At 43.2% G+C, this 15,350-nt stretch overlaps 1 protein-coding gene and 1 pseudogene across 1 annotated transcript; one reads left to right on the top strand and one right to left on the bottom strand.

Annotated features, from left to right (window-relative positions):
- The window catches only part of LOC133127122 (zinc finger protein 665-like), a 29,868-nt pseudogene that overhangs the window by 6,306 nt on the left and 8,212 nt on the right, over nucleotides 1-15,350 (bottom strand).
- LOC133127126 (zinc finger protein 260-like) lies at nucleotides 9,558-13,920 on the top strand. The gene is made up of 2 exons (XM_061239790.1): nucleotides 9,558-9,791; nucleotides 11,602-13,920. Exon 2 carries the CDS (start codon nucleotides 11,635-11,637, stop codon nucleotides 13,816-13,818), a length of 2,184 nt encoding a protein of 727 aa, XP_061095774.1. The 5' UTR covers nucleotides 9,558-9,791; nucleotides 11,602-11,634; the 3' UTR covers nucleotides 13,819-13,920.

The following is a 15,350-nucleotide window of genomic DNA, read 5'->3' as shown; positions in this document are numbered from 1 at the left end:
AATTGTGGGGTACATTACATTAATGCCATTCTTGTCCAGAGCGACGTACAGTTGATTAGACTGAACAGGAGACAATCCTCCCCTGGAGCAATGTTTAAGGACCTTGCTCAAGGGCCCAACGGGTGTGTGGATCTTATTGTGGCAATACGCTTGTTCGACCCCACTTTGAGTACTGTGTGCAGTCAATGTATAAAAGATAAGTGTTACGACTTTATACACAATTTTGTATGACGAACAGCAGTGAAGAAATGTTACTTGATATAACTATTGTACAGGACATTGCTGCAGTGAACCAGCACATCTTTCCAGAATTGGCAACAAAACAGACTTGGGTTTCTTTTAGTCACCATTTTTATTTTCATATCTAAGCAGCTGTTCAAAAATTCCTTCCAAACAAATACATTTCTGTCATTTCCATCACTGTAGACATTTCATTGATACAAATATGAAATTTATTAAGCAATAAGATTATATATTACACTCCAAAAGATTTGGTACTTAATAAAAATGCAACCCCAGTTTGTCCCAGTCAGCTAGCTGTCCAAAACATAGTTTATTTGACAAGGACAGTTCAGCCACTCAACGGTACCAGAATTGGCTCCAGTAAATTTTCATCCATCATCTCTGGGCAGGAAATACTAAAAGGTGGCAGCTATCAATTTCACAATCAATATTGGTTCCAGATTGACTAGAAAACAAGGAAGGTTTGTGATCAAAGCTGCAGGGCATAATACACTTCATTACAGTGGAGCTTTCCTCTATGAAACATGCAGGCAGGAGAGCCAGTCTTGTAGCATTCATCCGAGGCTTTACGGAAAATAATTTTCCTTCTGAAAATATTATTTTTAAAGTCTGAATTGTACAATTTCATTCTGTTTGTATCAGGTGATATTTGGAGGGGCAGGAATGTGCAAAGGGATTTTCATCTGCATAAACTGTCCAGAGTTTCCTTAAATCTTACAAATTAGACGGTTCACCTGTCCAAATCTTCTCACACTGAACATCTGTAGGTGTTTTCACCTGTATGAATTTTCCTGTGCCTCCTTAAATTAGATGTACATGCGAAACACTTCCCGCACTTAGTACATGTGTAAGGCTTTTCACCTGTATGAATTTTCTGATGTTAGCTTGAATTAGATTTCCTTAAAAAACACTTCCCACACTGATCGTATGCGTCAGGCTTTTTACCTGTATGAATTCTCTGATGCTTATTTAAATTAGTTTTTTGAAGAAAACACTTCTCACGCATCACATGTGTAGGGCTTTTCACCGGTATGACCTGCCTGATGTCTTATTAAACCTGATTGATCTGAAAAACACTTCCCACACTGCGTACATGTGAAGGGCTTTTCACCAGTATGGATTCTCCGATGTTGGCTTCAATGAAATTTAGCTGAAAAACACTTGCGACACTGATCACATTTGTAAGGTTTTTCACCAGTATGAATTCTCTGATGGATAATGAATATACCATTATTAAAAAAACACTTCCCACATTGAGTACATGCGTAGGGCTTTTCACCAGTATGGATTCTCTGATCTTTGCTTCAATAAGATTTTGATGAAAAACACTTCCCACACTGCGAATATGTGTAGGGCTTTTCACCAGTATAATTTTTCTGATGGAGGCTTAAATTATATTTAGCTGAAAAACACTTGCCACACTGATCACATTTGTAAGGTTTTTCACCTGTATGAATTCTCTGATGTTTGGTTAAATCACTTTTTGTGAAGGAACACTTCCCACACTGAGAGCATTGGTGGGGCTTTTTACCGGTATGGTTTCCCTTGTCTTGGATGAACTCTGATGGCTCATTAAGGCATCTCACATGCTGGGTGGAACGGTCCTGTTCTTTCCCTGGTTTCCTGCAGTGTGGATTTGGCTCTCCTGCACACTGCCATGGTTCAGTCTGGTCTTTGTGAACGACACCAGCTCCATTAAGCACAGGGTTCACTTCATCAGATGTAATATCATCACATTTAATGTCCTGCAGGACACTGATGTGGTCAGCCTTAATGTAGCTTTCATCATCAGTCTCTGTTTTGATTTGGTCAGGGTGCAGATGGTTTCTATATGCCAGCTCTGTAAAGTCTAGGCTCTCTGTCTTAATAAGATCCCCAGTGTTGGTGGGACCCAGATCAGTTTCTGTTTTTATCAATGGTGAGTCAGTGTGGTGTACAGCACTGACCCCACTGTGTGCTGTAACACACTCTGGCTCCAGTGTGTTGAGTCCTGGTGTAGTACACTCAGTCTCTGACTCTGCCATGTGGACAGACTCCAGTCCACTGAGTTCCTCTTCTTTCAGTCTGATCCTGTGCTGCTCAGTGAGCTCTGGTAGTGTTGTCTCAGTGTCCTGTCTCAGACAGACTCCTGCCTGGATCATACTGCTGCTCAAAGGTGTGCAGAAGTGCAGCTCCTGGAGGGAAACAGGGGAAGAGATTTAGCCTGAAACTGGTGTTACCACATCAGCTGACAAGTGAAGACAACTGAATCAATTTTTTTTCATACAGGTGAAAAGCCCTACAAATGTGATCAGTGTTAAGGAAACGTGATTAAAACATCCATCAGAGAATTCATACAGGTGAAAAGCCTGTTAGGACCCAGCTTCCCTCAGAAATTCCTGAAAAGAAAGGTGTGTCACTGTCCAAATACTTATGAGGCAATGTGGATAAATATTACATAATATATGTTTTATACTGTTTTTATTATTGTCATCTGTATCTTTAGTTTCAGTATCTTTTTGTTTCAGTGATCATATACACTCACCGAGTACTTCATGAGGTATTTCCAACTTATTTCTTAGACTTCTGATTCTGTAGCCTATCCACTGAAGAGTTATGATGCGCTGTGTGCTCAGAGATGCTCTTCTGCTTCTGTAGCCTATCCACTGAAGAGTTATGATGCGCTGTGTGCTCAGAGATGCTCTTCTGCACACCTGTTGTAATTTGAATTACTGTCCCCTCCCTGACATTCCCAGGAGATCAGCAGTTTCTGAGATACTTGTTCAGGAAAAACCCTTTTCACATCTTTGTGAGCATCCTCTGATAAAACAGATCCACAGCAAAACAACAGTGAGACTTTCTTATTTAATTTCAAATAGATACAGAAAGTGAGAGGGCCTACTGGCTCTCTGATTTGAAACAGATTTGTCCACAAGGATGGATTCTTAACAAAACAAGGAAGACATGCAGCTGAACCTAGGATTATCAGTATTTAGTCTCCAGATAAACTTCGACTTTGCCATAAGATCAGAATGTGCAAGCAACCCCCTTCCAGGAAAAGCAGAGACATTGATCTCTGGGAGGGCGACATGGCTCAGGCAGTCAGAGCAGTCGTCTGGCAGTCGGAGGGTTGCTGGTTCGATCCCCCGCCCGGGCTGTGTCAAAGTGTCCCTGAGCAAGACACCTAACCCCCAAATGCTCCTGACGAGCTGGTCGGGGCCTTGCATCAATAACACTAAGTGGATAGACTACAGCAGTAGAGGTCTAAATAATAAGTCTAATAAATACATAAAAAAGTGCTCACTGAGTATATTTATCATACATTTCACATACATTCATAAAACATTTCTAAATATGTGAAATGGACAATTCTTTACAAATGTTGACACAAAATAAATGCATCTTAAAATGTATTTGAAATGTATAGACATAGTTCTGACTTCCTGATCAAATAAAAAATGATACAGAATCTGACTGTCGCTGATCTGATTTATTGTGTAGTTCGCGTCACTGGAGTCGAAATAAAAATGCATCCTCCTTTCTACTCGTTTCCTCCCCCCACAATTTTACCGAATAGGATAATTTCTTGATTTAAAAAACGCATTTAATTGGTTACAATGAAACATGTCGAACTGACGTCACGCATACTATTTTACTTCTGTCTTTCGGGATTACATTCTTTAGTGGCTTTAGCTGTGGAGGAGCTAATTGTTCTAGAAACAATTGACATCCACTGGGTGTACGCCTATTTGTCCAGAACAGTACACGTTGCCAAGCTAGCTAGCCATGAGCCTCCCTATCATCTCATATCAGACTCACCACTAGGGGGGCACAGGCTCCAGCTACACCAGGCCCAGGCTCCAGCTACACCAGCTACCCCAGGCCCAGGCTCCAGCTACACCAGCTACCCCAGGCCCAGGCTCCAGCTACACCAGCTACCCCAGGCTCCAGCTACACCAGCTACCCCAGGCCCAGGCTCCAGCTACACCAGCTACCCCAGGCTCCAGCTACACCAGCTACCCCAGGCCCAGGCTCCAGCTACACCAGCTACCCCAGGCTCCAGCTACACCAGCTACCCCAGGCTCCAGCTACACCATCTACCCCAGGCCCAGGCTCCAGCTACACCAGCTACCCCAGGCCCAGGCTCCAGCTACACCAGCTACCCCAGGCTCCAGCTACACCAGCTACCCCAGGCCCAGGCTCCAGCTACACCAGCTACCCCAGGCCCAGGCTCCAGCTACACCAGCTACCCCAGGCTCCAGCTACACCAGCTACCCCAGGCCCAGGCTCCAGCTACACCAGCTACCCCAGGCTCCAGCTACACCAGCTACCCCAGGCCCAGGCTCCAGCTACACCAGCTACCCCAGGCTCCAGCTACACCAGCTACCCCAGGCTCCAGCTACACCATCTACCCCAGGCCCAGGCTCCAGCTACACCAGCTACCCCAGGCCCAGGCTCCAGCTACACCAGCTACCCCAGGCTCCAGCTACACCAGCTACCCCAGGCCCAGGCTCCAGCTACCCCAGGCCCAGGCTACAGTAGCCCAGCTACTTCCAGGCCAGGCCCAGGGCTAGCAACTGCTAACATTCCCAGAAACTATTTTCTCCACTAACCCTGGTTAAACGGACTGAAATCACCTTTGGGTGAGTGTTAACTTGTTCTTAAACTGCTAAACAGGACAGTATGGCCCCCTCCAAACTGCTATGTGTTGCTTTTGTGTTTTTCCTGATGTTCCTGATGTTCCTGATGTTTTTCCTGATGTTGCCAGGCTCCAGCTACACCAGCTACCCCAGGCCCAGGCTTCAGCTACACCAGCTACCCCAGGCTCCAGCTACACCAGCTACCCCAGGCCCAGGCTCCAGCTACACCAGCTACCCCAGGCTCCAGCTACACCAGCTACCCCAGGCTCCAGCTACACCAGCTACCCCAGGCCCAGGCTCCAGCTACACCAGCTACCCCAGGCCCAGGCTCCAGCTACACCAGCTACCCCAGGCCCAGGCTCCAGCTACCCCAGGCCCAGGCTACAGTAGCCCAGCTTCCATCAGTACAGGCCCAGGCTCCGGCAGCCCAGCTACTTCCAGGCCAGGCCCAGGGCTAGCTACTGCTAACATTCCCAGAAACTATTTTCTCCACTAACCCTGGTTAAACGGACTGAAATCACCTTTGGGTGAGTGTTAACTTGTTCTTAAACTGCTAAACAGGACAGTATGGCCCCCTCCAAACTGCTATGTGTTGCTTTTGTGTTTTTCCTGATGTTGTCATCTGCTGTTTTTTGCCATATGTTGATTGTAATGCTACTTATTATTTCTGGAAATGTTCATGTTCATCCTGGCCCTACCATTGATGTTATTTCCCCCAATACTGGTCTGCCTGCAAAGGACCTCTATTCTGGTATCCCTGCAACTATTGATTTTATTCGGATTCCTGTCCGAACAACAATCAGATTCATAAAACCCCCTTCCTTCAGAAAGATAATCCCACCTACTGGAAGGAATGTTTCCTACAGTAAGACTGGCACTATTCCCTCTGTCTGGTCCTCTTCATATTTCCCCCGTACTCCAGCTGCTGTTAAAACCAAGCGCACTGTTAACAGTAATGTTTTACAATCTGTTACCCTGACAACGACTCACCCTACACACTGAACTCATTTCTGATTTCATCACTGACAATAACATGGACTTTCTCTGTCTGACTGAGACCTGGCAGCAGCCCCAGGATTACTACCACCTAAATCAGGCTACTCCAGCTTGGTTCTCCTACTTTGACCAGCCTCGTCTCAGTGGCCGTGGGGGTGGGATTGCTGTACTTTACCGTTCCACTCTCAAGTTCACTACTGTAACTCTACCTCAGCACACCTCCTTTGAATACCTTGTTGTTAAACTGCCTAGTTCTTGTCCATTAATCATTGTGTCTATCTATCGCCCAACCAAACCTTCTCCTGTATTTCTCACTGAGCTTTCTGAACTCCTGTCCACAGTCTGCACCATGTCTCCCAACATGCTTGTCATAGGTGACTTTAACATTCCTATTAACCCAGCCCAATCCACCTTGGCCACTGATTTCCTATCTCTACTGGACTGTCTAGACATTGAGCAACACGTTACCTTCCCCACCCATAACAAAGGCAACACACTTGACCTAGTCTGTTCCACCGGCCAAACTCCCATCAATCTCACTGACCTACTGCCCCCCATCTCTAATCATAAAGCTGTCATGTTTGAGGTCCCTACTCAGCTATATAGGAAAAAACCTCAACGCACCATCACATTTCAAAATATTAAAAACATTAACAATGCTGATCTCATCAGTCTGATCACCTCGCACCCCACCCTGACCAACTCTCATCTACCGACGAACTGGTCACCCATTACAATGCCTGTCTCTCCTCCTCACCGGACACTTTAGCCCCTCTTAAGGCACGTACTGTCTCTTTTAACCACTCTGCGCCCTGGTTTACCCCTCAACTCCGCCTTCTAAAAACTGCAGGCCGCCGTCTAGAGAGACTATCCAAGAGAACTGGTTTAACCGTCCACTCCCAAGCCTACTCTGACCATATTGACTTCTACAGAAATGCCCTCACAGCGGCCAAAAGCTCCTACTACTCCAATATCATCAACAGTGAGAGAGACAATTCCAAAGCCCTCTTCTCTACAGTGAAACACCTCCTTCAACCACTTGATAACTCCCCTGACAACACCTCCACTGACCTGTGCAATAAATTCCTGAGCTTCTTTCTAACTAAAATTGACGACATCCATAAACAGCTGTGCCTGTCACCCCCACCCACTGCCCTGCCCTCCTGGAAGTCCACCCCCATGGACCCCCTATATCAAAGCTGTCTCTCCACCTTCACTCCAGTCACTGAGGAGACTAATACAGCCAAGTCCTCCACCTGCCAGTTGGACCCTCTGCCTACCACTCTGGTTAAAGCTGCACTCCCTGCCCTCTCCCCACTGCTCACCCAGATTATAAACTCATCCCTGGTTTCTGGCTCTGTTCCTCCCTGACTAAAATTGGCGGCCATTACACCAATACCCAAAAAATCTTGGGTAGATTGTTATAATCTAAACAATTTCCGTCCCTTTTCCAACCTCCCATTTGTGTCAAAAGTACTTGAACGTGTTGTGGCAGCCCAACTTCAAACTCACCTGGATTCAAATAACCTCATTGAACCCTTCCAATCTGGCTTCCGACCAAAACATAGTACAGAGACTGCCCTTGTCAAGATCACAAACCTCCTCCGTGCTGCAGACTCTGGACTTCTCACCATCCTCATCCTCCTCGACCTCAGCGCTGCTTTTGACACCATCTCCCACCCACTCCTTCTGGACTGCCTAGCAACCCTGGGGGTCACCGGTACTGTGCTAGCCTGGCTAACATCCTACCTGATGGGGAGACAACAGTTTGTCAAGCGAAAACATCATAGGTCCGGGTCAGCTGCAGTTACCCATGGTGTCCCTCAGGGGTCAGTGCTTGGTCCATTATTGTTCATCATTTACCTCCTCCCCCTTGGCTGTATCATGCGTTATCATCACATCAACTTCCACTGTTATGTAGACGATACGCAACTCTATATCTCAACCAGGCCCTTTGTCCCCTTGCCATCATGCTCATTGGTTCAAAATCCACATTGTCCAAGACACCCAGCTTCCTGACAACCATTGATGGTTTCCCTGTCCCCCTGTCAACACAAGTCAAAAGCCTTGTCATCATCCTGGACAATACCCTATCCTTTGGTCCCCACATAAAAAACATCTCAAGGATTGCCTTTCTTCACCTACGCAATATCTCCCGACTCTGTCCCTCACTCTCCCACACCAGTGCTGAAACTCTAATCCATGCCTTTGTCACCTCCCGGCTGGATTACTGCAACAGCATCCTCTCAGGACTCCCCACCAAACTCACGACAAACTTCAAATGATACAAAATTCTACTGCTCGAATCCTCACCCACACAAAAACTCATGACCACATCACACCCATCCTCACTCAGCTACACTGGTTACCAGCGCATTGATTTCAAGATCCTCCTACTCACATACAAGGCTTTGAACACCCTTGCACCCCCCTATCTCTCTGACCTTCTTCACGACGACACCCCAACTCGCGCTCTCCGCTCCTTCTCAGCTGGCCTCCTGTCTATCCCCACCACCCGACTCTCTACTATGGGTGCTTGAGCATTCATTTCTACAGCACCCAAGCTCTGGAACTCTCTACCAATACACATCCGCCATACAGAGCCAATGTCATCTTTCAAAAAACTTCTCAAAACTCATCCGTTTATTCTTGCATACCCCTGACTGTTTCGTTCTCTTTACATGTTCTTGTGTCTATCTCTGTCTGCTGTCTGTTTGTTTAAAATGAATTGTATGTTCATTGTATGTTCATTTTGGGATATATTGTATCATGTTTTCTTTTTTGTTGATTATTTAAATTGGATATTTGGTATGTTTTTACCATGTTCATTTTGTACTTGCCCAATGTAGGGTGACCTTGAGTTTCCAGAAAGGTGCCATTTCAAATAAAATGTATTATTATTATTATTATTATTATTATTATTATTATGTACAAGTGTACAGGTGTTACTAATAAAGTGTTTGGTGAGTGAATGTCTTCCATAACAGCAGGGTATGTTTGATTCAGAGAGTGTGGAAATACGAAGGCATGTAAAACATGTTTGTAGCGGCCTGTATCGTAGTGGTTATGGTACATGACTGGGAACCGCAAGGTTAGTAGTTTGATCCTCTTTGTAACCACAATCCCCACCCATTGGGCCATTGAGCAAGGTCCTTAAGCATTGCTCCAGGGGAGGATTGTCTCCTGCTTAGTCTAATCAACTGTACGTCGCACTGGACAAGAATGGCATTAATGTAATGTACCCCACATTTGTGGACCAGTGTCCTGACTGTTTTGAGTAAATGTATCTCATTGGTAAAATAAACCCATCAGATTCTGAAAATGTATGGGGAGTTTCAGTGATGACCAAAAGGGTGAAACTGTTTAACATGGATATGCACTGGGCACAACATGGAGTGAAGCTCCTACACTGTATATATCATGGGCCAAGGATGGACGATTCCATTTAATTTCCTTCAGTTACCCTGGTTCAATAAAATAATGATCATTTCATGCCAATGCCAGTTTAGTTATATCTTAAACAGTAAAGCGTTTGATTTTGTTACACAAAAACTGTTGTGGAAGGGGATAATAAGGGCTTTTGGGGCGGCACACTCCAGTCCAGTAGGTGGCGGTGAATGAGCCTTACAATACCCGAAGACGAACAACACATTTTTACTGTCGGTCTTTTTTTTATTTTTTATCTGTGGATACCATTGCACTTACAGTTCAAGGGACAATGGTTGAGATGGCCAGAAAACCTGCCTACTAGCAGCCGCGGTCGAATAAACTTTCTTCTTTTTCTAAAGAACCAATTCAGTTACGGAGTGGAATTGATGACTTTCGTTTCGTTCACCTAACAACGACCTACTGTGTTTAACACACACGAGATTATTTAATTGGAATTAACTTCGCCTATCAACACAAGAAATCAAATCAATGGAATAAATATGGGTAAGCTGGGAATTGTCTTTATGTACGTTTTTTTTAATTTTTTATGCGAAGCTTTCTATGCGGTATTTCATTAGTCGCACGACTGTTTCCACAAGTTTCCCCGTTCCCCGTTCTCATTATATTTCTTCTTAGTACCTCCCTGTTTACATTTCGCCAGATGTGCATTCAATCTAATGGCTATCCTCGTTTTGGTCGAAGCACATTCGACACGGGAGGTCCTTAGATTTTTTTTATTTATTTATTTATTTTTACCGATAATCAAGAAGAGTGCCTCACCCGCAAACGTAGTCTACAAATTGTTTTACACGGCGGAAGTTGTTTCAAGTAATACAGTTTTTGAAAAAAGAAGACGAGTCACCACTTCAGATTTGTTTTTTTTAAACACACTTTGAGGCTCAGGCACTTCAAGCTCGCGCGGTCCTAAAATTCCTTCCCGCGCAAAATGCCCTACCCGTAACGTAAGCCTACACACACGCTATTGTCTCCGAAATTGTGGATTTATAATAATAATCGGTCCACGCTATTTATTTACACGGTATAATGGTTTTCAGTCTAATGTTTTAGATGAGTTCGCTTATCCTACTCGCTCTCATGGTCATGCTGCATTACTTCAGATCAGTCGTATGAATACAGAACAGGTGAAAGCAGCTTCATTACGCTGCTCATAACTGGAACCGTGTACACGACACCTGAAAACTGGATCACCGAAATAACGTGGAGGGTTAGATCATTATTTTAATTGCCGGATACACGCTCTTGTTTCTCGTAATGCGTTCAGTTTATCAACTTCTTACCTTCATCTTGTCATTGTGATTCTTCTTTCTCTGTATTTTGTACTGATATGATTTGCGCATTGTTATGTATCCCATAGCACTGCTGGAAAAGAGCATTACTCACTCGGTCTTCTTTGGTTAAATGAAATTTAAAATAAATCTTATGAACAAATTGCAAAGTGTCTTCCTGGACAATGAATGAATTGTACCAGTAGGCTTAAAATGCAAGCAATAAGTTTGGGGGAAAAATGCAAGGTTATATCCTGTCACAGCATGAATCAAACGCATAAATGGGAAAAATAAACGTCAATCGCCTGCTGAAAGTAATTCCATCGTAGCGGGAAACGTTCAAAATCAAATTGGATAATGAATCCCTAACAAAAAAAAAACTGGAGGCTACTCGTGAAACCTTCATGAAAAGTATCAAGTTGGGATCGAACACTGCGATTTGGTGACGGTGCCACCATTACGACCAAAAATTGAAATGGACCAGTTTAGTTATCATACCAGCAGAGAATATTTTTTAAAAGTCTGGATTTCTCTTGGGAAGCAGTTCTCACGGCTCGGCTGTGAAAATCTCTTAAGCAATTGTTTACTTTTTAAACAGATGTGCACAAATTGCAAAGTGTTATTTTTATATTGTAGAGTGTATTAATCACAAAAAAACTTAGTTTTAAGATGAATGTTTGCATTTGCCGAAAGCCTCAAAATACAGGAAATTAAATAGATCAGCCCAAACAAAACATCAGCCGCATTTGTATTTGGCTCACTATCTAACAAGAGCTGAAGAAAATCACTTGCAAGCCCTTCCTCCACATCTCTTAAGCGGATGTCATCTACGAGCAAAAAGTGGAATTTTGACGTTCATTGATGATAAATTCAGAGTTGAATTGAATCCTCAACCAAAGGTTTTGTTTTTATAGCTAGCATACATAATGATGCTAATCGGGAATAAAGATGGATTCTGTTGTCTTCACTTGTCAGCTTATGTGGTTACACCAGTTTAAGGCTAAATCCCTTCCCCTGTTTCCCTCCAGGAGCTGCACTTCTGCACACCATTGAGCAGCAGTATGATGCAGGCAGGAGTCTGTCTGAGACAGGACACTGAGACAACACTACCAGAGCTCACTGAGCAGCACAGGATCAGACTGAAAGAAGAGGAACTCAGTGGACTGGAGTCTGTCCACATGGCAGAGTCAGAGACTGAGTGTACTACACCAGGACTCAACACACTGGAGCCAGAGTGTGTTACAGCACACAGTGGGGTCAGTGCTGTACACCACACTGACTCACCATTGATAAAAACAGAACCTGATCTGGGTCCCACCAACACTGGGGATCTTATTAAGACAGAGAACCTAGACTTTACAGAGCTGGCATGTAGAACCCATCTGCACCCTGACCAAATCAAAACAGAAACTTATCCGGGTCACACACACACTGGGGATCTTATTAAGACAGAGAACCTAGAAGTTACAGAGCCAGGATATGTACCCCATCTGCATTCTGACCAAATGAAAACAGAGACTGATGATGGAGGCTACATCAAGGCTGAACACATCAGTGTGCTGCAGGACATTAAATGTGATGATATTACATCTGATGAAGTGAACCCTGTGCTTAATGGAGCTGGTGTTGTTCACAAAGACCAGACTGAACCATGGCAGTGTGCAGGAGAGCCAAATCCACACTGCAGGAAACCAGGGAAAGAACAGGACCGTTCCACCCACCATGCGAGATGCCTTAATGAGTCATCAGAGTTAATCCAAGACAAGGGAAGCCATACTGGTGAAAAGCCCCACCAATGCTCTCAGTGTGGGAAGTGTTTTCCTCATAAATATAATTTAAACAAACATCTGAGAATTCATAGAGGTGAAAAATCTTACAAATCTAATCGGTGTGGGAAGGGTTTTAAACAGAAATCGCATGTAATCAGAGACAAGAAAAATCATACAGATGGAAAGCCCTACAAATGTGATCAGTGTGGGAAGTATTTTTCCACGAAGGCCGTTTTGAGGATTCATCAGAGAATTCATACAGCTGAAAATCCCTACAAATGTGATCAGTGTGGGAAGTGTTTTAAACAGAAATCATATTTAATCAAACACAAGAAAGTTCATACAGATGAAAAGCCCTACAAATGTAATCAGTGTGGGAAGTCCTTCTTAAGGAAATCTGCTTTAACCAATCATCAGATAACTCATTCAGGTGAAAAGCCCTACAAATGTCATCTGTGTGAGAAGTCTTTTGTTCATAAATGTTATTTAAATATCCACCAGAGAATTCATACAGGTGAAAAGCCCAACAAATGTGATCAGTGTGGGAAGTGTTTTAAACAGAAATCATATTTAATCAAACACAAGAAAATTCATACAGATGAAAAGCCCTACAAATGTGATCAGTGTGGGAAGTGTTTTAGCACAACATCTGTTTTACAGAGACACCTGATAATTCATTCAGGTGAAAAGCCATACAAATGCAATCAGTGTGGGAAGTGTTTTCAACAGAAATCATCTTTAATCAAACACAAGAAAGTTCATACAGATGAAAAGCCCTACAAATGTAATCAGTGTGGGAAGTACTTCTTAAGGAAATCTGCTTTAACCAATCATCAGATAACTCATTCAGGTGAAAAGCTCTACAAATGTCATCTGTGTGAGAAGTCTTTTGTTCAGAAAGGATATTTAAATAACCACCAGAGAATTCATACAGGTGAAAAACCCTACAAATGTGATCAGTGTGGGAAGTGTTTTAGCACAACATATGTTTTACAGAGACACCTGATAATTCATTCAGGTGAAAAGCCCTACAAATGTAATCAGTGTGGGAAGTACTTCTTAAGGAAATCTGCTTTAACCAATCATCAGATAACTCATTCAGGTGAAAAGCTCTACAAATGTCATCTGTGTGAGAAGTCTTTTGTTCAGAAAGGATATTTAAATAACCACCAGAGAATTCATACAGGTGAAAAACCCTACAAATGTGATCAGTGTGGGAAGTGTTTTAGCACAACATATGTTTTACAGAGACACCTGATAATTCATTCAGGTGAAAAGCCCTACAAATGCAATCAGTGTGGGAAGTACTTCTTAAGGAAATCTGCTTTAACCAATCATCAGATAACTCATTCAGGTGAAAAGCCCTACAAATGTCATCTGTGTGAGAAGTCTTTTGTTCAGAAAGGATATTTAAATATCCACCAGAGAATTCATACACGGGAAAAGCCCAACAGGTGTACTCTGTACTCTGTGTAGGAAGTGTTTTAGCACAACATCTGTTTTACAGAGACACCTGATAATTCATTCAGGTGAAAAGCCATACAAATGCAATCAGTGTGGGAAGTGTTTTCAACAGAAGTCATGTAAACAGACACGAGAAAATTCATACCGATAAAGCCCAGCAGATATGATCAGTGTGAGATGTATTTTCTTTGTAAATCTAAGTGAAATACCCACCAGATAATTCATGCAGGTGTAAGGCGGAAATAATTTACATCTGGTATCGTCACTCTGGCATATCGTCTCCCCCCCCCCCCCCCCCCCCCCCGTAGTTGAAGCAGGCTGGGTAAGATTATTGACTTTGTATTTCTCTTCTTAATAATTGACTGTTGAATTCTAAGATAATTACCTACTTGCCGGTTAATAAATTGTCATTTTTAACTTTGTAACATTTTTAATCTCCATGACTCTCTGTATCTTTTACAGCCTAAATTACAGCTGAATACTGAACGATTCTGACCAAAGAGCAACTGATCAGTGGCTTGGTACTTTAGTGGAGTTCCCAAGTTGGGAAAGGCAGCCAAGTTCTGCCCGTGAAACAGGACCCATGGATGTTTCTACGTCAAATTAGCTTTAAGGAGCCCTCTAAATGCATGCTGGCCTGGGCTCACAACTATCTATGAAAGTATAATATAAAATATAGTATAATAGTGCCTGTATTGTGTTGTCTAGACCCCCAACCTCTGTGTTCTCCAACGAACTGAGATTCAGCAATAGTGCTAATCCCAGGAGCATATATTGAGTAATGGTGGCACAGGGAAGAGGCAGGAGTGAAGTGTAGCCACTCCAAATGCATGATTAAAACCACATTCTAAATTCTAGTTTCAAATGGAGTCAGATAACGAAGGTAAATGTATTGGCCCTATTGTGTCGAGTCGCGGTCAGCCCAGACCAGTCGAGAGTGGAAGGCAGAGTGGTACAACTGTCTTTAACGTGGTTTATTTATTGGCTGATCAGTGTGGGAAGTGCTTCTTCAGGAAAGGTGAATTAACCAAATGTCAGAATTCATTCAGGTGAAAAGCCCTACAAATAATCTGTGTGAGAAGTCTTCAGTTCAGAAATGTCATCTAAAAATCCACCAGGGAATTCATACAGAGAAAATGCACTACAAATGTGATCAGTGAGGGAAGGGTTTCATTAGAAAATACTAATTAAGTGCTCACCAGAGAATTCACAACAGGTGAAAATTAAATTAAATTAAATGAATATTCACAGGTGAAAGGTCTGTATTTGCATTGTATTTGCCCTAGCAATGTTGTCAGTGTGGGTAGCATCTAATTTACACTCCTGAGAATTCTTAGAGGTGAACATCGCTATGTATATACTTAAGTGTTTTTTCCCCAGAATATCTTTAGTTTTATTAAGCTTTTATTTACACAGGGTAGGTTGACTGGACATGCATGCTTTTTTGCAGCAACACCCTATTAATGCCCACCCAAGACAGGGCAGACAGTGGTCAAATAAACAGTGTTTTGGACAGCTGACTGGGACAATCTGGGCTTGGATTC

The sequence above is a fragment of the Conger conger genome, chromosome 4 (assembly GCF_963514075.1).
Source record: "Conger conger chromosome 4, fConCon1.1, whole genome shotgun sequence".
Taxonomy (NCBI): domain Eukaryota; kingdom Metazoa; phylum Chordata; class Actinopteri; order Anguilliformes; family Congridae; genus Conger; species Conger conger.
Note: the sequence above shows the minus strand (reverse complement) of the source record. Positions and strands in the feature narration are given on the sequence as shown.